Raw genomic sequence first — 23675 nt, forward strand, 5'->3', positions numbered from 1 at the left:
AATAACGACAAAGCAAATGCAGATTTTGCACTCCTTTTTGCCGAGCGCACTTTTGACACAAACGCACGCACACATGTTTTCCACACGTGTGAGCATCATTGAGGCATCCTTGCAGGAATAAAAAAGCAAATAATAACAATCATAATTTTTCAATGGAATGTTTAACAGACACGCGCACACAAACTCATACACGGGTATGTAGCATGCTCACCACTTCTTTGGGCCTGTTTTTGTCCAAAAAACAAACGACACTTAAAAAAATAGCTTACAAAAATAAGTATAACATTCAATACTTTGATTGTCTTTTTTTATCTATTTATTTCTCTGCATATATATATATATCTCTTTATATGTATATATATATGTATAGATGAGTTTTTTTTCTTCTCAAGCGCATAACTTTGAAGGTGCACAATTATGATCTTTTTTTTCAAACATCTTGAAACATGAAAATAAATAGATATTCATCCACGGACTGTTCAGTTTAACCCTCCTGTTACGACTAGCGATCGTTTGCTGGGTCAGTTTGACCCAGACTGTGTTTAATCGTCCCAAATTGTTCAAAATGTGTGTGTGTGGGGGGGGGGGGCACACTGAGTGTTTATAGGTCATTGTTAACACTACGCAAATATATGATAGGATGATGTGCAGTTCATTCATTTTTAAATGGGTCAGTTTGACCCGGGTCATGTTTATTGAGCCACAGGTGTTCAAAATGGGGAAGGTGGAGGGGTGTGAAAAAACATTCTTTGAAATGTCATCATGATCTCAACAACGAACAATTCTTTCACTTTTAAGTGGGTCGTTTCGACCCAGGGCGTGTTTATTTATGTCAAAATGTTCGAAAGTGGTATTTTCATTGCCATTTATTTCCAATTTAGTCCATTTGAGTGTTGGTTTGGGGGCGGGGGGGGGGGTTGTTGTTGTTTTACTTTAAAATGGGTCATTTTGACCCAGGGCGTCGATGTGTAATTATCAAGAAGAGTCGGAAAAAGAAAGAAATAATCCCCAAAGCATTCTCATTATTCATCCTACCCCCTTGCGTTTTAAATGCTCGTTCTTTTCTACTTTAAATCGAGTCAATTTGACAGCAACATAACAGGAGGGTTAATCAAGTTCCTTTTTTTTTCTCGTAGCAAAAAAAAAAAATGAGGGTGGGGAAAACGATATTATTAATAAAATATTCATTTTAATGTCTTAACGTCATACATAATTATATCATGTCGAAGGAGAACACAGAGGCGCAATCCACTTTGCTATATCATGTGGATGATGGGCGGATGACACTGGCTGCGTGTGCGTGTGTGCGGGTTGGGGGGGGGGGCTGGAGAGCCGGGAAGGGGGGCGGGGGGTCATACATTTATACGGTATACACGCACAAAGTGTGTGTGTGGGGGGGGGGGGGGTGGGGGCTGCACTACAAATAGGCGAGCCGGCGTCCTTTAGTGCGCACTCTCTGTCTGTACCTTCGTCCCAGGACGGCCGCCAGATACTTTTGCACGGCCATCTGCTTCCTGTAGCGGCTGTAGCTGTCGGTGAAGATGCCGTCCGAGTGTCTCTTGGAGAGCGGCTCACTTTCGTCCTCCATGCCGTTATCCTCGCCGCTGCGACGCAAAAATCAAATACCATCGATTATATCTTCATTTAAAAAAGATATAACCATTCCATTTAAGCGCATTTTTTTGGGCGGCGTTAATAATGCATCGCCGGGCCTTATCAATAATTCATTTACAGGCCGATTTGCTATTCTGACGCGTTTACTCGAGTCCCCCCCGCCCCCAAAAAAATAAATCAATTGATGGATTATTCACATGAATATTTCACTCCCCTTCGAAAGATTACAAAAAAAATAAAACAATCGGGATGTCAACGATGGGATTTAAACCCAAAAAAAAAAAGGAATGATAAATAAGAAAGAGACAAGACAAGGTGGGTGCAGCAAGCCCTTACCCTGCACGCATTGTCATCAGAGAATGCAGATAATGCCGCGTGGTTAACTGACCCAGGATCTCCCTCAAGGCTCTATCTAATTCCTCCTCCGCATGCCTTTCTGCTCTGAGGTGCCAAAACACACACACATCATCAGCGGACGACAAAAGTCAACGAAATTAAATGTCCAAAGGAAATTCAAAGCAAAAAAAAAATGACAGATGCGCCAGACATTCGCAAACAAACAACATGACAACAAAAATGCGACACAAATAACGCGTCGCAGGCATGCGCAAAATGCAAAATAAATCCAAAAGATATCATCGTCATAAGAATGAGAATGCTAAGAAAGACCTCTTGTCGGTGGGGTAGTAGAGTGTGTAGCCGCCGCCGCCGTCGTCGTTCGAAGACGGCGCGCTGCGCAAGGCGAGGTGGTCGCCGTCGAAGCCCAACTCGCCCAAGGAATTGCCGTCCTCGTCGAACGCGTCGTTGTCCAGCCTGCGCGAGAGACGCCCGAAAATCGTCACGGCATCCCGCACGGTCCCATTTGGGGAAGAACAAAAAAAAAAAAATCCATTCAAAGAGGTCAAGCGAAAAAAAAGAACGCGCGCACGTTTGAAAGGTTCAAAGGCGCGAGCTTATTTTTCGTTTTTATTCGCGTTGTTATTCAAGCCGTCTCCCGCCGTTCGTTGACCCTTTTAAAAAACACGATCAAACTGACCGGCGCCGAACAAAAATACATGCTAATAATTCGATCAAGTCACCACATTAAAAAAAAAAAAAAATACGCTCAACAAATGACCAATGGGAAAAGAGAAATGTCAAAGGAGAATTCAATCTTGAAGCTTTCCGATTCGCTTCTCGGTGAGGCGCCCTCCTCTTCCTCCTCCTCCCGAGGGCTATCCATTGCACTCTGGTTTTTAATAAGGTGGGGGTTGGCAGAAGGGGCCCCGCGCAAATTTCCACACAAATTTTCCCCTCTTTTTGGGAATGTCGTTTGGTTCCTCGCGCGCAACCGCTCACGCCCAAGTGCACTTTCGCGGCGAATCCACACGCGGTGCGCCCTTGAACTCGCGCGTCGCCTATGCAAAAGTGACCTACCTGATTTTGGGGTAGCTTAGTCCCAGAGGTGTGCAGGAGACGCCGTCGTGCATGAAGATTCCGTAGATGAGCAAGATTAAAGTGGCTTTGCTCGAAGTGGCCATGCTGGAACGGGACACAAAAGGTGCGTTTAGTCTTCGTGCTTTTTTTTTTTTTTTTCATTTGTTTTTTGCACGCACCGGGGTGGGGGACGACCAACTTTGTCGGATTGACTTTTGGCGGAGGATCCGGAGTTGCGCCTTACCTCCGAGCCGGGAAGCCGCCGCCGCCGCCGCTGCTGCTGGGACGTGATCCGGGCGCGGCTTGCCTGGTGCGATGCACTTGACTCCTGCTTCGTTTGACGCCCCCCCCTCGCGTGCACTTTTATCTTCCTCCGGATAAGAAGAAGAAGGAGAAGAAGAGGAATAATAAATGAAGTGTTCTGCTGCGCAAAAATGTCCTTTCCACCCAACCAACCCCCCAAAAAAAGAAAAACCAGCCGGCAGCAGTTCCTCTCCGGTATGTCCTCGAAAGTTTTTTGCTTGCGCCGATCGCCTTGGATTTTTATCTTTAAGTATCCCTCCCTCCCTCCCTCCCTCCCTTCGCTCCCTCCTCCTCATCCGCCCTCCCTCCAATAAGTCACGTTAAGGATGCTATGGACGTCATCAAGCCTTCCTCCTGCGGGATTATCATGGTGCGGTTCCTTCCTCGCGCGTTGCATCCGTCGCGCATCTCCGGTCCACCCACCCTGCGAACGCAGCCCCGGTCGAGAAGTTTTCTTGCAAACTTTCGCGATTGCTTTCTTTCTTTCTTTCTTTCTTTCTTTCCTGTTCGCGTCGGTGTTCAAGGGCGAGCGAGTAGCATTTTGGTCCCCGTAGGCAAAGTTCTTCCAAAACCATTCGTCCAGCCATCCATTTTCTAATCATCTTATCCTCAAGACGGTCGCGGCCATGGCCGAGCCCAGAATTGCATCGCGGGGTGCCTAAAATGATGTCCGGAGTGTCCGCGGCCCTCCGTTTTTCACAAGTATGGTTAGATGTACGTGTTTTATTTGATTCTTTTACGAATTGCTTTCAAGGCTGAATTGGATATATTGTTAGGAGACCGCCAAATTGTATTTCTGCTTTCATACGGTTGAAGTTGATTTTTAAGAAATAATTAGGAAATGGATGAACGGATGGATTTTTAATGATGCCAAACTCCAACATTCTCATCTTGTATTTCATTGATTATTTGTACATTTTTACGCATATGTCCGTTTTTCTATCTATCATATGACACTCATACTACCTCTTTAATTCTATTTCTTTGTATTTGTTTTATCGATCGCCATCCTCAACGCCCGGCGCGTCCATGTATGTTTTTCAAATTATAATTGCATTTTAGTACGCGAGTAAATTCAAAAGAGCATTTCCCCATACTTAATTTCATCAACTGACGTATTTTGTTTTTACTATTGTATTTCAGGTAACGTTCTTTTTTTGTGTCCATGCTGAACTCACACTTTGTCGCGTTTTCATTGAAGCGTTGACTTTTCTTTTTTTCATTCCGTACTCGAATCACGTCATCATCATTAGCGGCGTCACCGCCACCAGTAAATCCAATTAAGTGTTTTATCTCGAGTGGGTAGAAGTGCTTCCCAGTTTCGTGCGGGACTAAAAGCTGCCCCGCTGGCCCCAAATAATCACCATTTCCCAGGAGAGTCATTTCTCCTGAATTTCTTGGAATTTACACTCACCTTTCCCAACAATACTGATAATGGCCCCGAACGCAAGTCTACGAGGCCCCGTGGGTGCGGGTGAAAGGGTGAAGAAGAGGAGGGGGAGAGGGGGGGGTTCAGGCGTTCATCCATTCGCCATGTAATCGGATTGGAGCGGGCCTTTGACGCACGGTTCCTTTTGAAAGAAACCTTCAATCCACTTGTGTGAATCATCCGAATAAAGCGATCGACGCGTCAGAAACGACACAAAATCCCCTTCCAACCAGAGAAAGGCCATTATGCAATGCTAATTCACTCAAAGCCTACAAAGTGTTTTTGAATGAGAAGCTTCTTTGTTATACTACTGTATGCTGAATCCCACTCAGGAATCGAACAACTGCACTTTGCGGAGCAATGACGTCATTACGTTCAGTCTGACGCAACGTGACGACGAAAGACCGTCACGAACGGGGTGCAAATATCCCGCCCGAACCATCACCGCCACCTAACTTGGCCACGGATTGCACCGAGAAGTGACCGCCCACGCTCACAATCGAGGAATGAATACACGGCGCCACCACCAGGACAAAAGGGGGATGAATGACTATCTGTCTATCCGTCTGTCCGTCTGTCTGTCTGACTGACAGACAGTCATTAAAAAGTCCACACACACCGAATCACGGGTTTTGTGTTGTGCGAAAAAGAGGCCAAAACAAATCATTTAAAACATCCATTGATCCACCCATCTTCTCACCTGCTTCTCCTCACGAGGGTCACGGGCGTGCTGGAGCCTTATCCCAGCTGTCAGGGTACACCCTGAACTGCTTGCCAGCCAATTTGCCAGCGCTCACATAGACAAAGGACCATTCGTGCTCACAATCACACCTAGGGGCAATTTAGGGTGTTCCATTAGCCTGCCATGCATGTTTTTGGAATGTGGGAGGAAACCGGAGTACCCGGAGAAACCCCACGAAGGCACAGGGAGAAAATGCAAACACCCCACAGGAAAGCCGGACCAGGAATCTAATCAAATCCACTAGTCTGGGGGGCGGGGGGGGGGGGGGGGGGGGGGTAGCGATGAATGGATACATGCCTCCCAAAGAGCGTTCTGTAAAGCTACAGTTGAGCTCATAAATTGATATTCCCCGAGGGTTTGGAATTTTATGAGCACAACTCTGTCGATCGATGTATCTATCTAGTATTGCACAAAGGGACAATGTCATTTTTTTAAATGATTTTATTTCAGGGTGAATAAATCACGAAAGGATTATTATGATTAACTTATTTCGATTCCTTTGAAGTGAGTACAGCACGGTTTGTATTTTTGCACAAAACCGAACTCTTCGTACCTCTAGGGAGCGCCAGATGATTGGAAATTGAGTGTTTGGCCAAGACAGCGCCCTCATCCACTCTATCCCAAAAAAGAGAGACCAAAAACGTGAAGCCATAACGCGCGTGTTCACATTGACAAAGTAAAGTTTCTAAATGATACGATCCGATGTCTACTTTCAAATATTTAACGACTTTAGCGTTTGCACATGTCGGCCATATTTGACGCAAGGGAGTTTCGATCATGAGACGTTTAAGTTTATGTGTTGGGGGAGGGGGCGATTAACCTAAAATCATGTCCCTCACTCTCTGCAAGTGTTAAAAATGCAAGGTAATTTAGAGTTGGTGCTATTAAGAGGCAGGATGTTGTCTCGTTGATAAAAGTGTATGGTCATTCTTCTTCAGACGGAGTATGAATCCGAGTAGCATAATGTACGAGTTTGAAAGTGAGTACGTGAACGCCTCGTGATTCCCTCTCTGGCCCGGGTGGCTACTAGCCGGGCTATTGTCGTGCTGGTACAATTCGCCGAAGCTCGGACATTTCGCCGGCTTTTCTCGTTTTTTTTACGCAAACCAGTCGACACCAAGTGAGCTTCTTCGCTTCCTTTTTTCAAGGACTACCACGGGGGTCCTCGCAGACGACTTGGCCCTGGGGGAGTTAGTCGTCAGCATGGGACGTACAACTAAGATTTGATTGTGCGTGCGCGTGTGTCCCCTCCAATTTGGGACGTGAACAGAATAAAGCGGACGACAACAAGACGCATGTAGCCGGATTACGACGCTGCTGAGGTCGCTTGGAAAGAGGTAAGCGACGAGCCCTCGAAGTGGGGAAGTCTCATTTTGAAGTGTGGGGGGAGCGAGGCCCGATAGTAGTTTTTTGTGTGTTGCCCGACACACCGAAAGTTGGGGATCGTGTCATTTTCCTCATTTGTGCGCGTTTGAGGGTTGACGCCGGTACTGGAACTTGTTGGATTTCCAAGTTCCCACCAACCCGGCAAGGACGAGCTCATGTTGTTGAAATTGTTCATTTAATTATGAATTACCCAAAGCGGCGAGTTTGATGTTTCTTGCTTTCAGTTGACATTTCCTGTTCCAATGTTTTGTGCCTCACCCTCTCTCATCTGTTGCAAACCTTTTCCCAGATCGATCATCGTCAACATAGCCCATATTTGGAGTGGTTTTATTGCAATTGTTTACGCATGCAAAGTAGCCAAGTACCACTGTTGTTCTAAGGGGGCGAGCATGTGTCACGACTGCACTCTGACGTCCACTCTTCCTGTGTTTGGACACTCCAGTTCCGTGGTAATCCTCCTCCATGTTAATCCCTCCGTGTGTACTGTACAGTCCCACTCTGATGGATTGCCATGTGCCGCGCACGCGCACGCGCACGACCAAAACCACACAGCTGGACTGCGTAAGTAGGTGAGGAGGACGAACGGGTGGCACTGGCCCAGTGTCATGGACTTAAACAGGAGGGGTGAAGGATCCTCCGATCAACAGCGCTGCCGTGGAATGCAACTCCAAGGCGGGATTTCCGCACTCCGGGGTGCTTCCGATGGAATGCCTATATCCCATCTAGTTCCATGCACTTTTAAAGTCACCTATATTGAATAGAGTTACAGTATGTTTACACCGACAGAGCACATGAAATGAGCACCCAATTGCACATAAATACTCGCCCATTGGTTTGCATGAGGACAATTGTGTGTTTATATCGCTTAATGGACTGTTACAGCAGCCTGTAAAACAAAAAGACACATTTTTGCAAGGTTTACCTCAACGTACAGTTCCCGAAGCGACTTGTGACGCTATGTTCCGGGCAGCCTCATTTCAGGTCACCGTGGATAAAACGGGATGGTCACAAACATAGTCGTGTGTGTGTGTGGTCTGTAACATTAACATTGGGCTTAAGGATCGCCATGCGTGTACACCGATGAAGAGTGTCGCTCCATCCCAAAGTGGCAACAAGGGGATGCTTTGCTGCCTTTATGGCGCCGAGATGCCTGTGCAGGTGGCCTCATTGATGTGAATGGGACTCGGAAGGATGTCCCCTCAGCTAGCCTCCCCCCCGGCCCTCCAAACTACCCACCGCCACTTTCCCGGGTGATTGGCAGTCAAAGCGCCTCCGAGCACGTGCCGGGACGACGCCCGAGTTACGCTTCAGTGATGCTCTCGTAGTCGCCGCGCCCGTGTCCAACCGAGGATGTCATCCTGGATTTCAGGCACGTGCGGCGGCTTTATCTTCCGATGAAAGATGGCTGCTGAGCCGGTGCTGTTTTTACTGGTGGTGTGACCGTACGGGACATAAATGAAAAGACGGGACGCGACGGCGAATGACCAAATAAGGAGCGATTCGGCATTTTACGGGACGGTCGGCAAACCAAGTAGCGGTAGTTTCTGGACCGGAGCGTGAGGCCGTTTCACTTTCCGCCGCTCACCGAATATTGCCGCGAACGAGACTTGAAAGTGCTGAACATTTGAGCCTCATAATCCAGTTAACGTTTTACAGTCTGCGAATTGCACTGTTCAAAGGTCGACGGGCTGCTCCCAGTTTCCCCGACTGGCATCTTATCTCTTGTTGAGGCCGGGGGTGTGAAACGAGTCCTCGCGCCATCCCGAGTGGTTTGCTTGTGCGAGTGGACCGGATGGTCTGCCAAAGTATTTCTTTTTGGAATACGGTATCCCGTAATACTGATCACTCTGTGGGGTTTTGGATTTGCGACGCATTTGTCACTCTGAACTTGTAACGAAGTCCCTCGTATCCAAAATATTCTCGGTGACTCAGAACGGAGGCAACGGTGTGCGTGCCGATCGAGTGTTTTTTTTTTGTCTTGGCCGCTAAAACAAAAGCTTCCCTCCTGCCGCTTTTCCTGTGGGAAGCGGCAGCATGCGTCTCCGTAATCTGACCCGGCATGGCGGTCAATCTGGCAAACGTCCGGTCGCGCGGCCTCGGACAGGGGGAACGCGTGCTTGTGCGGTATACCTATGCGTCGTCGTGGTTACCGCACTGCTACGGTTAAAAACGCGCTACGCGTTTACCGCCACTATCGCGGTTGATCTTTAACATGCCTTGATTGTGCTCCTCAAACCCAGCGTTCGAACATCTTCATTCTACTTCGGTCAGACGTGTGAAGTCTCAAATTTGACCAAAGCCGTCTTAAATTGGACTTGTTTGACACGGCAGGGCCCCTAAATATGCGAACCGGTGCGTTAGACCCCATATCTTGCCCCCATAAGCACCCATTGTTTCCCCCTTTTTCTTTTTTTAAATGTAAATTCTTTGTTGGATTGCAGAGTCCGCACCCTCATTCGCATTTGTATGACTCGTCGTTAGCATGTGCATGAGTTGGCTAAGTGAGCATGCCGTGCATGCGCCATTTCCGACGACCGCCTTGTCTAGAAGATGAGCGCCGCAGTGGATTCATGGGGAACGGGGACTGGGATATCGTGACAAACATTCCTATTGAGTTGAAGCCCTTTCATGCGACCCGTACCCTGAAAACATCATCGGCTGTCCATTGTAGCGAGCGCTGTCCCTGAAAGGGTTCAAATCAAATTCTTAAGATTTACATTTTAATGCCATCTCAATGAAGTGATTCTTCTTATTCGATTGATTTATTTGAAACCAAAACGAAAAGGCCTTAAACAAGACTGTAAGAAGGGACGCGTTAGCTCTCTTGCGCGGTGCCTCGGAGATGAATCAGGCTAACTCGTGTGCAAACAATGCTCTCATTTACACAACAAACCTTACGATCCACCCAAACGGCCCCCCCCCCCCCCCCCCACTTGCGACGTCTGAAATTTGCTGCCAGCGTATTTAATCGGCTGCTCCTTGACATCTGGAATGCGTCGACCCGAAGCGTCGGCAAACTTCTTTGCCGCTGTGCGGCTTTCGATTCTGCGTTCCCGAGGGCCCCGGATTTGCATTTCATCTTGGATCTTTGAGTCCCAAATCATCTTGATAAACTTAGAAGTAAAGGAGCCAAACACATTCCGTTTGATTCTTCCTTTTGTTTCTTCCCAATTTTAATCTGCGGGGGAAACCCGTCATACGTGGTTTCGTGGTTGCTAACGGCACGCGATGAACTAGCTTAGCTGTACTTTGCCAAGAAATGAGTGACTGAAATTAGTGACTTCATGGATCATTTTATGATTTTATTTCCGTGACCTGCAAGTGTTTTCCATACAAGTGCGATAATTCTGACTTGTAGTCTAGCTAGCATCGGTTAGCGATAGCCCCACGAAGCATCCCGGCAGATTGTGGTTACGTTGCCGCCTTTGGAACGGAACTCCGTCAGAGACTAAATACAAAAACATGGCAGGGTGTATGCCGTGTTTTTGAATATCTATGCATAGAGGGTTGTTCCTGCGTTCAGAATTACGTGGCGGCCGCCCGCGGCAAATCTTATGCCGCCCCCCCCCCAGACAGACGGATTGATATCGTTCAACACGGCGTAAAGCCCGAGCCGCGGTGTAATGGGCTCGCTGAAGAGGATGCTGTCGGCACGACACCACCACACTTGAAGTGTTTATCTGATGCTCGTGGGAAGAGGGAGTAGGATTAGCTCATTTGCGTGGAGTCCTTGAAGTTCAGATAAGATAAATGCCAGCGTCTCGTATATCAACGAGGAGAGGGGCCATCCAGTGCTCCCCCCCGCTTGTCTTAAATCTGTGTCAGTGAAACGGCCACAGGCCGTAAGGATTTTGTTTCCGCCTCGGATGACTGCACAGCCTTTTGTTTGGGATGTCACGGGAGGTTGTTGCTCGGCCTGTGGCGAGCCCTCGTTTTTACACCGCTTGGACCTCACCGGGCTGTGTACATTTTCTCCTGGCTCAAAGGGGAGTCACTTCAATAGATACAGAAAGGAAGAAAAATGCAAACTCAAGATGTAACGTCATCATGCTTTGCCAATGATATCGGTAACATCGCAATACAGCGAATGCGTTTTTAGCGGCATTTCAGCCCTGCTCCACTGACTTTCTTCCCTCGCGTCCCCCGCAGGCTCGACGATGGGTTGCGTCCGGAGCAAAGAGGACAAAGGCCCGGCGCCCAAGTACCGGCCGGATAACGCCAACAAGGCTCCGGTCAACGCCCGCCTGGGCCGCTACGGCCCGGAGCCCACGCCGATGGGCCACTCGCCGGCGGCGAAGACGCTCAACGGCGGCTACAACGGTCACGCCTCGGCGCTCACCCCGTTTGGCGGCGCCTCGTCCGCTATGACGCCTTTCGGCGGCGCCTCCGCCTCCTTCGCGTCGGCGGCCGTGAGCGGTCCCTTCCCGGGTGTTGTCGCAGGTCCGTTCACGCGTCGTCGGGGAAGGCGCTCATTTAATGGGCTATGGGAAATGATAGAAGCGTCGCGAGCCGGCGAGAGCCGATCACAGCCGAGGGTCGGGGGTACCGCCCCGGGCCGCTTTGACAAACACCCATTCGCGCTCACCTTCGCGCCGACGGCTGGAGGTATATGCGTGATTTTGGGATGTGGGAGGAAAGCGCGAGTACCCGGAGAGCGGGAAGGCGCCAGCAGAAATTCAAATCCTCCTCCGTGAGGCAGGCGTGCTAACTGCTGATTCGCCAATCGGTGATCAATGATCAATTTATTGCAGTTGTGTAATGAAGGTCTGAAATTTGACATTTCAAATGAAGGGAAAGTGACTTGAGCTTTGAGCAAGTTAAGATGCCTTTGCTGTGTATAAATAGTAGTTGTTGGATAAGGATCACAACCCCCCCCCCCCCCCCAAAAAAAAAAGATAATTACAAATAAAATGACTAATGATATAAAAATAAATACATGACATGGGAAGCATACGTGGCCCGCAAAGCAAATTGTCCATCCTCCATCCTTGCCATGTTGCTCTTTATCGTCTCCGTCGTTGGACTTGATATCGGTTTGATGGGATCTTCCGGCAGCGTGAGTGACAAACACACACTGCTCGTTGGCTCTCGAGGAGGATAATGTGACCTGAGGGAACGCCGCCCTTCTAATCCTACCCGCTCAATTTCCTCTGCGAAGATAAACATTTCGGAGTCCCGTCGTCGCCCGACACGACCGCGTCGGACTCTTCATTGCGGCCGTCGCGTAGGTCGCGTGACCTGTCGCGCTCCGGCGAGCAAGCGCGGTGACTCCATAATGATGAGACTCAACGAGTGTCATTTCTTGACTGTTGTGAAATAGTTCAGGGTGGCTTTCTATTTTATTTGTATATTTTTGTGAGCGCTTTTTGCCCGAGTTAACAAATCGAAGGTCACCCTAACCCTTTGTCCGCCAAACGACAGCAAGTGGCAAAATGGCCGTCCCCCCGAGATGGACAGAACGGGCTGGATTTTGGATTTTGCTGCTTAATTCATATTCTGCAAATGCAGGATTCATCTTGAGACGAGTGGGAACCGATGGAACGCTTTGCTTCAGAAAATCTTTTGACTTGACTTCCCCTTAACTGAAATAAAGCAACTGCGTAAGCAGAGCGGTGCCGTTTGTTCATAGTAACGCGCCTGTGTTGCTCTTCATCTCGCCTTCAGGTGGCGTCACATTCTTCGTGGCGCTGTATGATTACGAAGCGAGGACGTCAGACGATTTGTCCTTCGCGAAAGGCGATCGCTTCCAAATTATCAACAACACGTGAGTGCCCGTCCGGACATCCCCTCTTGCTGCGTGCTGCGTGCGTTTGTTTGCGTTTCATCAGTTTTTTTGCTTTGGTCTGCTCTTAAGGCCCAAATGTGTTTGGGCTAACGCGCGTCTCCGACCGGGCCATCTGTCCTCATCACTTTCACCGTGTTCAACACTGCGCCCTTGCATACAACAGAGTGACGCATTTGCAATTGGGTCTCGGTGACGGCCCTCGGGGTCGCTCGACGTGCTCGTTTGTGTTGAAAATCCCACTGAAGGCGGCTTCTCCTCTCCCTCTAGCGAAGGTGACTGGTGGGAGGCTCGTTCCATCAACACGGGACAGAAGGGTTACATCCCCAGCAACTACGTGGCCCCCGCCGACTCGATACAGGCCGAAGAGTGAGGACTCCTTTCTTTCCGCCCTCTCGTCCTTCCCGTCCGATCCTCCCGTCTATTTTCGACCCGCCCGGTCTCAGAAATGCTTGTCCGCGGTCACGCCGGGACGGCCCGTCGCGTACTCGTGCGGAGGCTAAACAATAGTGCTCTGTGTTGAGAGTTGCTGGCAAACCCAAGGCTGGGGTTACCGTATTGTTCGCGTGTGCGCGTAAAATGGCATGCGCTCTTGTAATGACGCATTTGAGGAGATCGAATCATATCACCGCACCGCCGTTCTTTCGACAGATGGTATTTTGGCAAAATGGGCCGAAAAGATGCCGAGCGGCTTTTATTAGTTCCGGGCAACCAGCGAGGTACTTTCTTGGCACGAGAGAGTGAGACAACCAAAGGTAAAAAAAAGAATCAATAAATGTGCATGTTGACATCACATCAGATCTTCATTTTTATGAATGATCGCACCGTACGCGAATCGAACTGTTGACATTCTGTGATTATTATTATTATTTTTTTTTTTTTGAAGGCGCCTACTCTCTGTCCATCCGTGACTGGGACGAAGTCAAGGGAGACAACGTGAAACACTACAAAATACGAAAGCTCGACAGCGGCGGTTATTACATCACCACTCGGGCTCAGTTCGAGACGCTCCAGAAGCTGGTCAAACACTACACAGGTGCCGGCAGCCGGAGTTCTGTTGACGACGCAACTATACGAGCGCTCCCTCTCTTACTCTAGTCGGACTTGAACGCGGCATTTGCGGAGGCGCCGAATTATTCGGCCGCCGCGATACGCGTCCTCTTCGCGGGATTTACTGTCCGCCTTCCGTGTGCGGCCCTTTCCAGAACACGCCGACGGCTTGTGCTGCAGGCTGACGACGGTGTGTCCCACGGTCAAGCCGCAGACTCAGGGACTGGCCAAGGATGCGTGGGAGATCCCCCGAGAGTCCCTACGACTGGAAGTCAAACTGGGCCAGGGCTGCTTCGGAGAGGTCTGGATGGGTAAGACGGCTCGCGTCGCGTTTGCCCCGTGGGACGGACGGTTGATCGGGAAGGAGTCAAGCGGGACGTGAAGCATCCGCTCGATAGCTCGTGTGCATTTAACGGGGAGGAAGGCTTATAGCCCCGCTTACAGGACCGGCAAATCTTTGGAGTTACGGAGCCGAGCGAAGGGCGGGCCTATTTTTCGGCCGCGGTCCGTTGACGCCGAAAGGCGCGCGCGTGCGCACTAATGGCAGCTCGTCCTCCCGCGCTCGACTTTGCCGGCGTGCGTCCTCCTCGCTCGCTCGCTCGCTCCCTCCCTCATTTGGCCCGCAGCAAGCCTCGACCTGCGAGTGTGCGATCCCAGGAATTCCTGCGCCGCCGGCTTCTTTCTTAATTCTTTTTTCTTTTTGCGCTGCCGCCCCTGCCGATTATTCTCTTGGCGTCTTCACTTCTTTGTAATTGCAGATTTGTTCACGGTTGCGCGTGACCTCCATTCCTCTGTGTTCTCACCACCTTGCGCTCATTATTATCGTTGCCCTACTTTGTCCTTTGGCGCGCTCGTTTCTGTGCGATTCATTCACGGAGGTCGTCCCTCCTCCACGGAGGCGCCGGCTCCCCCGACCCGGCTCATTGTACGTAAGCGGGGCGCGAGTAAGTGGCTCCGGACCGGGAAGTGCCATATTATTGCCGGCCGACTTTACCTCCGCGGTGTGTATTTTTGGCCGGTTTTATCTGGACCGTGTTGCCATTGTGTTTTCCCGAGAGCCGACCTTTGACTTGGGCGCTCTACCCGCACGCCACGGACGGATTGATGCGGAGCGATGTTGATTTCGGCAATCGAATGTGCAAGATGCTCTCATCGCGTTGATGATATCTCGCCCGCCCCCTCCCTTTGATTCAGGCACGTGGAACGGTACCACCAAGGTGGCTATCAAGACCCTGAAGCCGGGCACCATGTCCCCGGAGGCCTTCCTGCAGGAGGCCCAGATCATGAAGAAGCTGCGACACGACAAGCTGGTGCCTCTCTATGCCGTGGTGTCCGAAGAGCCCATCTACATCGTCACCGAGTTCATGGGCAAAGGTCAGTCCCCCACCGCCTTCCCCAACCTCTTCCGAGGCAAACCGAGCGCCGCCGGATGCCGTCGGCTTAGCGACTCTGGCCGACGGCCCGACGCGTACTCTCTCCTTACCGCCGGGCCCTATTGCGGAAATGCTATTTGTCTTCAACGACTCTGCGCGGCGCTCCGGCGGTTAGCGCGCCGACCTCACGGCGCGGAGGTGCCGGGTTCGATTGCGGCTCCGGCCTCCCCCGTGTGGAGTTTGCGTGTTCTCCCCGTGCCCGCCTGGCTTTTCTCCAGGAACTCCGCTTTCCTCCCACCTTCCAAAAACACGCGTGGCAGCCTGATCGAACGCTCTAAATTGTCTTCCAGGGAGTCTGCTGGACTTCTTGAAGGAGGGAGACGGCAAATACCTAAAGCTACCCCAGCTAGTGGACATGGCCGCGCAGGTAGGATGCAAAGACGGGCCTCCGCTTGCTAAACTGCGAAGGAAAACGTGTGAAAGCAAAGCTCGCGAGTCAGGTCGACTCAAGTGCCGTGCGAGGTTCTCCGTGCGGGTTGTCGTATTGATTTGATATCCATTCGACATCTCTCTCGGCCTTCCGCCATCGCTGGGAGCCGCCCGCGGGGCCGAAGCGCTCCTCGTCAGAGAGCCGCTTAAGTCCCGCGATGCCGCCTTCGCGTGCTACGATCTGCTCTCGCTTTGCCCTGCCGCGCTCCTCCCCCACTCAACCGGGCGAAAAAAAAAAGAGAGAAGAAAACGGAGGCGCCTGCGGTCGGCCACGGAGGGGGTTGGCGGACAAAAGATGTTTTGAATGATTAGGAAATGAACGAGCCTGCGTGAACTTGATGAGCACTATCTGGCATCTGCGGCGAACCCTCGCTATGACGGAACAGCTCGAATCTGCCAATAATTCATGGTCGCCGATTGCGTGCAGATCTCCTAAAATGGCCGTCAAACAATGAGAATGCCTTATCGTGAACACGTGTTACTTTATTCAGTAGTTGAATTACATGACGACAAACAAACCACCTTCATATGAGATTCGTCGATAGTATTAGCTAGCGTACGAGTCTACGCACGAGCGCGAAAATACAAAAGGGACCTTCCAACCGTATGACACGATGGCACCTTGCCGTCTCGGTTTCATTTCCGCACTCATCTGAAGTCCTCCCGTGCGATACGCTGAGCCGTTTTGCAACGGCCAGCTTTTTGGGGGCAGTCGAAATGACAAATTGTAGCAGCTTCCGCCGACGTCGTTTGGTCCGTTTTCCCCGTAGATTGCGGACGGCATGGCCTTCATCGAGCGGATGAACTACATCCACAGGGACCTGCGAGCCGCCAACATCCTGGTCGCCGACAACCTGGTGTGCAAGATCGCCGACTTCGGCCTGGCCCGGCTCATCGAGGACAACGAGTACACGGCCAGGCAAGGTGCGCTGTCCCGCCGACTCGTGATAACCGATGATTTCGAACCAGCTTGGCGGTTTCTGACTTCCCGCTCGTTCCAGGCGCTAAATTCCCCATCAAGTGGACGGCGCCGGAAGCGGCTCTATACGGCCGCTTTACCATCAAGTCGGACGTGTGGTCGTTTGGTATACTACTGACTGAACTGGTCACCAAAGGCAGAGTGCCCTATCCGGGTGAGCCTTGAGACACACGCGCACACATTTCATCTCAATCTATATTTTCAAGAAATCTTTTGCACTTGAAATATCATTTTCTGCTTAAGCGGGGTAAAAAAATATCTACGGTATATACCAAAAACAAAGACTTTTTTTTCTAACGTAGTTACATTTCTATTCGAATTGCATCAAATCTCATCTAAATATGTCGGTTAGAAAAGCATTTTTAAGGATTTAAAAATCAACCCAAAATCATTTCTAATGATTTAATTCACTTGTTTTATATCGATTTTTTTTTGTAACTATCGTAATCACTATATTTAGTTTTTATACTTTGTGTATTATTAAACACGATGCAACGTGCTCATACGCTTGGGCGCTATTTCTCTGTTCAATTAGTTTGTGTGGAGCGTTTTTTTTGTGCTCCACTTGTCCTCCCCTTCAGAGTAAAATGATATCTTGAAATCTTGCATCGCGATGAATTTCAACATGCGTTTCTCTGATCGCCGTCATGTTGAAAATGAGCACCGGACCGCAGCTTCGGATGATCACAGAGGCGCCATATGGCCGACCCGACCGCCATCTGGCTCCGGTGGCCTTCCCGGATCCACAGCCAAAAACCCTTCATTGTAATTAATTCAGCTACATCTGGAGGCTCTTCTTTTCCTTTCTTGAGTCATGTTGACACAGCTGCGTGGAAACCTATGATTTTTTTTTCTTTTTTGTGTATATATATATATATATATATACTGCGGTGTCAGAATATCAGAAAGCTGATGATTTGCATTTTGACGCCGCCGCCATTGTGTTGTCTCATTCCGGCTTCCCTGGTGTGTGAGATAAATGAGGACCCCCTTCCCCCCCACGCCCTCCCACAGAGTCATGTGCTCTGGCTCCTAAACCCTCACTGAGTCTCCTCCTCGCAAAGCATTCATGTCACATCGCAGGGTTTCCCTGTCTTTGGGAAGAAATCTTTCTTCTTCTTTTTTGGGGGTTAATATACAACAGGAAGAGGACACATTGCACGCAGCAGATTATGAAACAAAACCTCGATTGGAATTCTAAATATTGCTATGCACGGCGCGTCCGCTTTCCCTTCAAGCGGGCCAAGACTCGAGGTTCCCCCCGTTGATGACGTCCCCTGAACCCCGGCGGTGTTGTGTTTTGCAGGGATGGTGAACCGCGAGGTGCTGGAGCAGGTGGAGCGCGGCTATCGCATGCCCTGTCCCCAGGGCTGCCCCGACTCGCTGCACGAAATGATGCGCCATTGCTGGAAGAAGGAGCCCGACGAGAGGCCCACCTTTGAGTACATCCAGTCCTTCCTGGAGGACTACTTCACCGCCACCGAGCCCCAATACCAGCCGGGGGACAACCTGTAGACTCGCAAGATCTCATCTGGGTACAAAACAGACTGGCCACGACAACTGTGATCAATACCGGAGTCGTTAGTCCTCATTTCACATTCATGTCCATCCTTGCGAGATGCAATGATGATTTCTTTTGATTTTTTCAACACAATGACTCTTTAACACAACTTTCCTCCCTTTTTAAAAATGTTATTTTTCAAAAATAATTCTTTGATATTGGGGAGTCGCGATGCCTTTTAGATGTACAGTAGTTTGTTTCGAATGACTGTAGGCTGGCACGCTGTTCTTCTTTAAATGTTATTGCGGATGATGCAGATGGGGCTTGATGCAAGTATGTACAGTATGTGCAGGGGAAAAAATGTCTTTTAGCAAGTGTGAAAAGATGGATGAAGGGCGTTTTTTTTTTCAATTGTAGTGCTTCTTTGACACGCTTTCTCACAGTCATTTTAATCATGCCCAAGTGCAAAAAAAAAAAAAATCAGTCGCCGACATTTCAGTTTTTTATCTTTAATTGAGATACAACGCCAGCACAAAGAAACATATTTATCAAGTGTTTATGGTGGGAATTTCTTTCTCGCCTTGAGGTTTATTTTCTGTTAAATACTTATTTCCTTCTCTCTTTTTTTTTTAACATTCATTGAGTTATTTTGAACATGACCAAATGCAAAAAAATATGTTAATGGCATGTGAGGAATACTAAACAAATTGTTTTGTTTTAAATATTCCATGACCAAGGAGTTTATTTTTGTTGTATTTCTCTCACCGAATATTCCCATCATTGAGGCATCTGAATCATGCTGAAGACATTCACATCTGTCAAATGATCACTGTTGCAGTCACTCTTTTACTGCCTTTCACGTTAGTGAGTTATTTGAATCACGTCCCAGTGAAAAATGAATGTCGACACGTGTTTTTTTTTTCTTCATCCGAGATGGACATCGTCTGTGACCATGGCGTTTATTTTTTCAAAATATCCGCATAACGGTGACAGTTTTGCAAGGGAAGAGTTGCGCAATACCATATAAGGTCTGATACGGTACGAATGTCATCACTTGTATGTCTAAGCTAAAAAAAAATGTCAGTGAATCAGTGACGGTATATTTGACAGCCTTTACAGACCGGACTTACTAAAATGTCACTGCTCTGCTTCGTATGGTTTTGTTCATCTTCATGCCACAAAATGTCGGCGTTAACAATGTCGAGTTTGTGTTTTTCTTTCCTAAACCTTTTATTTTCCAAGCGTCGGTCCAGAGGTGCACGATGACAAAGTTGCGTACGGAAGCCAGCGGTTCGGACGAAGAGGTGAACTTTTTCATTCTTTGGAATTCAATTTGTTTGTGTGCCCGGCTGCGGAGATGTGATTGTTCCGCAAGGTAGGACTTGAACTAGAGATGGAGAAAAATAATGCTAACTAATCGAATTTTTGTACAGAAAAAAAAAATAAATAAAAGTTGAATTAGAGTTTGCCGTGCTGCCGTTTCTACTTGTAAACCTCAAAAAGTGCCATTTAGATGTCATGGAAATGGAATCTTGTGGGGGTTTTTTCCTCCATCGGGCAACAGCTAAGCTGTTGAAATTCCGCATCTCTGTGACGGGTTGTTTACTCATCCTCCTGGTACCTGTTAAGCGTGCAACAAACACAAACGTAAGTCGGTACATCTTGATCAAGCGCCACGAAATATTCCAATGTGCCACAGCCATTACCCGATCATCTCCTTGTACCTTTCCAGAGCCTCCCGGGCCACGTACCGGATGAAGGCCGGGTCGTGCACGTTCAGCTCCCCCGGCACGGAGAAGACCAACGAGGGAGAGTTGAGGACGTTTCCCTCCACTTGGGTGTCCCCCGCTGATATGTTCTCGTCTTGGCTCTTTGGCACCACCTGCTGGGCAGAAAGGAACACCGCATTGGCACGCTCTCCGGTTGAAGCATTTTTGATGTGATTTTTTGGGGTGCGGTCTGGCGTTTGATCTGAATACCGGAAACGAGGTCAAGCGACACCCGAGTTTCCTTAAGTGCTAACAGAGTATGCGTGAGCCGCCTCGATGGGCCCCTCCGCTTCTACCTTCCATCGATGCATTTCTTTTCCTCGATAAAGGAATCGTCAGCGGAGTCGATGTCGGACGACGACATATTTGCGTTTCCTCATCTCACCCCGGTGATGCGGAAGAGGTTCTGAGTGTCGGCCCGCGCCACCCAGCCCAACTCTGCGGCCACGTTGCTCAACCAGCCCGTCGTCTCGTCGGCGTGGAGCCGCACGATGGACAGGACCTCGTCGTACTGCTCCCCGGACACGCCCAGCAGCCGCGACGCCCGCTCGAGCTCCACGCGCAGCTCCCTCACGCCGGGACATTCTGCGGAGAGGTGACATCAGTTGGCACCGCGATGGACGCGGAGGTGGGCGGTGGCGCTTTACCTGTTCGCAACGGCCCTTGGCAAGCTTCGCACCGCTTCTGCAGCCGCCGACACTCGGACGACTGTTTGCGCAGGTCCCGGCACAACTTGCTGTTCCGCGGGAGGGTTTTCTCTGCAATCCAACGCGAGGATGGACGTTAACTGCGGACCTGACGACCGTTGCTCCGTAATCAAGAAAAGTGCAAGCGAATCGTAAGCCTTTGACACTCGCCTCTCTCTTCGGCCCCCTGCTGCGCTGTGCGGAGGCCATCCAACGCCCCCGTCGCCACCGCCCCAAACTCCTCCACCACGCTGCGGCTAAAGTCCAAGAAAGAGTCCAGCGCCCACGCCCCGCAGGAAGCCCGAGTCACGGGCCGGGTCGTCGGGGGCCACCGTGGCGCTCGGCGCGCTCAGGAGAGCCCCGCGGACCGCCCGGTCCGGTCCGTCGCCCATCCTGGAGGCCAGGGCCGCGCTGCCGTTCGCCAGCGAGCCGACCTTGCGGCGAAGGCGTCCTGGATGCGGACCGCTTCGGCATCGGGGCCGTCCGGGTCCCGGTTCACCGGGATGTCGTCCGCTTCCGCGGCTGCTTCGCTGAAGCCGAAGCGTCTCGACACGCGACGGAAGAAGTTCTCAACCTGGTATGGGAGAGGAAGAAGCAAAAATTGGGGGCATTTTTGGCAATTTCAAGGTCTTTTGAAAAGCACTCCTATTGAGTGCACTCTATGGTGAATTCGAAATGTTGTCCTACTTGTCTTGAACCGATGAATGGCATTTTACTTCATTTCAATGGAAAAAGATGATTTGGGCTACAAATGACACAGATTAGGGAGTAGGGACTAATTCTTCACTCCTTATTTTTTTTTGGGGGGGGGGGGGATTACGTAGACCACCATGTAACTTATTTAGTCGGCTATATAAAAATCCCTCCAAGAGTGAGTAAGGAATGAATGACCGATTGTGAGCACGAGGCTTGTCCTACTTTGGTGTGGAACGTCGCAAAACCCCTGCGGCAGGTGTTGGTGACAAATGTTTTACAGGCGTCCTCCAAACACGGCCTGCACTCGTCCCACCGCGACCGTAAGGAGGCCCCGCACTGCTCCTCGGCCTCCCGCAGCCTTTCCGTCACGTCCCGGGCCAGTCGCGCCGCTCCCTGGTGGAAGAGAGGAACAACCACGTTGCTTGTTTTTCACGAATACTGCACCGTCGAGCTTTTCCTTTTCGAAACGACTTATTGATCTTTGCCAGCAACGTGTTGAGACAGCCAGAGAGAGAGAGTGACGCGTGGAGAATGAAAGCGAGTATCCACCTTTTTCTTCTCGCCACTGTGGCGCAGAGACTTCATGAGGTGCTCGTGCTTGAACTCGTTTCTCCACATCGCCTCCCTCATCTGCGCCACGCCGTACAAGGCGCGCTTCACCTCCTCGCCCACCACCACCTCTCCGGCCTTGGACAACTCTGACGAGACACGACCGAAAAGTCTGCTTTTGATGGCTAAGTGGGGGCGGCGTCCCATTGATCCGGCCGCGCTCTTCTTCCCCTTTTCCGTCCGGTGATTGACTTTTGACTAGCTTGTAACTTTTAATCGCCCGTCCACCTCTTCTACGTGAAATGAAACGACCAAGTACAGTGGCGGTGACTTAACATCGGAGTGACTTTTTTTCGGGTCGCCGTTTGACCGATTTAAATCTTCGTCCCGTGAGCGCGGAACGGAGATGTGATGGATGAACTCGACAGGCGTCAGCGGTTCCGAAAATGGCGAACAAGTCTTCCAAAAAAAAAAAAAAAGAGGTGTCAAGCTTTTCCAGGCCACTCCCGGTTCAAGTTTACTGTCGAGCTCAACAGAAATCAAAGAGAATTACACTCGGGATATTCGAAACCACCGCATGGCTTTGCCTTCAGTCTGCTAGTCGGCTGCAGTCGGCGCTAGAATAAATCTTTCAGGAACAGGCTGAGTGCAGCAACACATGTAAACGGACAACGGAACGGCGATTGGTCTTCTTTGTGCTTTGGATAGAACAACTAACGGGGCCGTACTGACGAACTAAGAGGAGTTTACGCCAAAACCTTCCCGTACTTGTCATGTCAAAGCCAAAAGGTAAGCAGAGCTGCATCAAATTTTTGTGGGATGCTCAAATTTACATGCACTAACGGCTTTAGCTTCTGAAAATCGTCACATTCTCGAGCGGGTGTAAAACGTCACCTTTTAAAGCGTCCTCTGCGGTGTTTCCGGCCTCCGAGGCGCCGCTGACGAGCGGGCCCAAGGACGCCAGCGCAACCAGACTGAGCACGACCTGCATTTTGCTGCTTTAATGCTCCCCTAAGGAAGGAGCAAAAAGTCTGAAAAAGACACACACACACACACACACACATCGGCATCGTCCGGCTATTTTGATACAGAGAGCTAATAGGATTTGATTTTGCGAACAAATTCCAACACTTGAGGGCGCTCATGTGTGGGGATTAAAAAAAGGAAAAAAATAAGAATAGAACTCAAACATTTACAGCATTTATGATGTTTCATGAATTCGATGTCATTGTATTTATTAGTAATGAATTAAAGTACACCCATCAGTATAGTTAATGTTTCATAATTTCATAGCAGGACCGTCTTGAAATGCAGAATAAAATACAGTTCGTCAAAATGGCTGCCATTTGAACTCTTTAGATCTTATTACAGATCTTATTTCTTCTTAGCAGGTCAAAGCATTACAGGGAATACGGTTGTTAATTATATTTGTAATATAATTAAAACAATCACGTGAAGAAATCATTCTTATGCTTTGATATGATGTTATTTCTTCTCAAACAAATCCTTAATTGCGTGTTACACAAGAATTGCTCTGCGGTCATCAAATGCATCCCCTCAACTTCATATAGAAGCGTTGACAGCACAAGTATTCGTGTACACTTTTACTTCTTCTTCTTTTTCGCTTATTACACCATCAATTGAACGTACCAAATGACTTAAAACGTTTTGATGATTAATATGCCACGTGCGGTGAATTTTGCGGATACGGTATGGCTTTTTTTTTTTTTTGTCCGCCCCAGCGGCCTCATTGAAAGCGATGGCAACACACAGGTTGGAGGAAAAAGATGCCTTACCGCCCCGAAGGTCCACTGACGGCGTAACGAAGAAAACACTTTGTGTGGCCGCTTTGCTGGCGGTGCCGGGTTTGTTTGCGCTCTTTCCACTCGGAGCGCGATTCGTGATCCTATT

At 49.6% G+C, this 23675-nt stretch overlaps 3 protein-coding genes across 4 annotated transcripts; 1 reads left to right on the top strand and 2 right to left on the bottom strand.

Annotated features, from left to right (window-relative positions):
- Positions 1-1271: 1271 nt before the first annotated feature.
- adcyap1b (adenylate cyclase activating polypeptide 1b) lies at positions 1272-3562 on the bottom strand. 2 transcript variants are annotated; one of them, XM_086129136.1, is made up of 5 exons: positions 3275-3561; positions 3031-3135; positions 2284-2427; positions 1951-2055; positions 1272-1604 (listed from the first exon to the last, which is right to left on the bottom strand). In XM_086129136.1, the coding sequence occupies exons 2-5, from the start codon at positions 3132-3134 to the stop codon at positions 1418-1420; spliced, it is 540 nt and encodes a 179-aa protein (XP_085985262.1). In that variant the 5' UTR covers position 3135; positions 3275-3561; the 3' UTR covers positions 1272-1417. The 2 variants fall into 2 exon arrangements, with proteins under 2 accessions (XP_085985262.1, XP_085985263.1); XM_086129137.1 differs by lacking the exon at positions 1951-2055 and having other exon boundaries at positions 3275-3562.
- Positions 3563-6523: 2961 nt separating this feature from the next.
- yes1 (YES proto-oncogene 1, Src family tyrosine kinase) lies at positions 6524-19527 on the top strand. Its single transcript, XM_086129124.1, has 12 exons — positions 6524-6841; positions 11040-11330; positions 12555-12654; positions 12943-13041; positions 13324-13427; positions 13559-13708; positions 13878-14033; positions 14917-15096; positions 15446-15522; positions 16355-16508; positions 16586-16717; positions 17870-19527. Exons 2-12 carry the CDS (start codon positions 11048-11050, stop codon positions 18076-18078), a joined length of 1644 nt encoding a protein of 547 aa, XP_085985250.1. The 5' UTR covers positions 6524-6841; positions 11040-11047; the 3' UTR covers positions 18079-19527.
- On the bottom strand, positions 19008-23659 carry clul1 (clusterin-like 1 (retinal)). Its single transcript, XM_086129129.1, is given in 11 exon segments — positions 19008-19685; positions 19771-19946; positions 20219-20418; positions 20481-20591; positions 20691-20800; positions 20802-20961; positions 20964-21093; positions 21438-21608; positions 21765-21913; positions 22659-22775; positions 23561-23659. Coding segments are annotated over 10 exon segments (1323 nt in total). The 5' UTR covers positions 22756-22775; positions 23561-23659; the 3' UTR covers positions 19008-19666.
- Between the last annotated feature and the right edge of the window lie 16 nt (positions 23660-23675).

Source organism: Hippocampus guttulatus, chromosome 14 (genome assembly GCF_054856545.1).
Source record: "Hippocampus guttulatus isolate MCC_2025c chromosome 14, RoL_Hgut_1.0, whole genome shotgun sequence".
NCBI classification, from domain to species: domain Eukaryota; kingdom Metazoa; phylum Chordata; class Actinopteri; order Syngnathiformes; family Syngnathidae; genus Hippocampus; species Hippocampus guttulatus.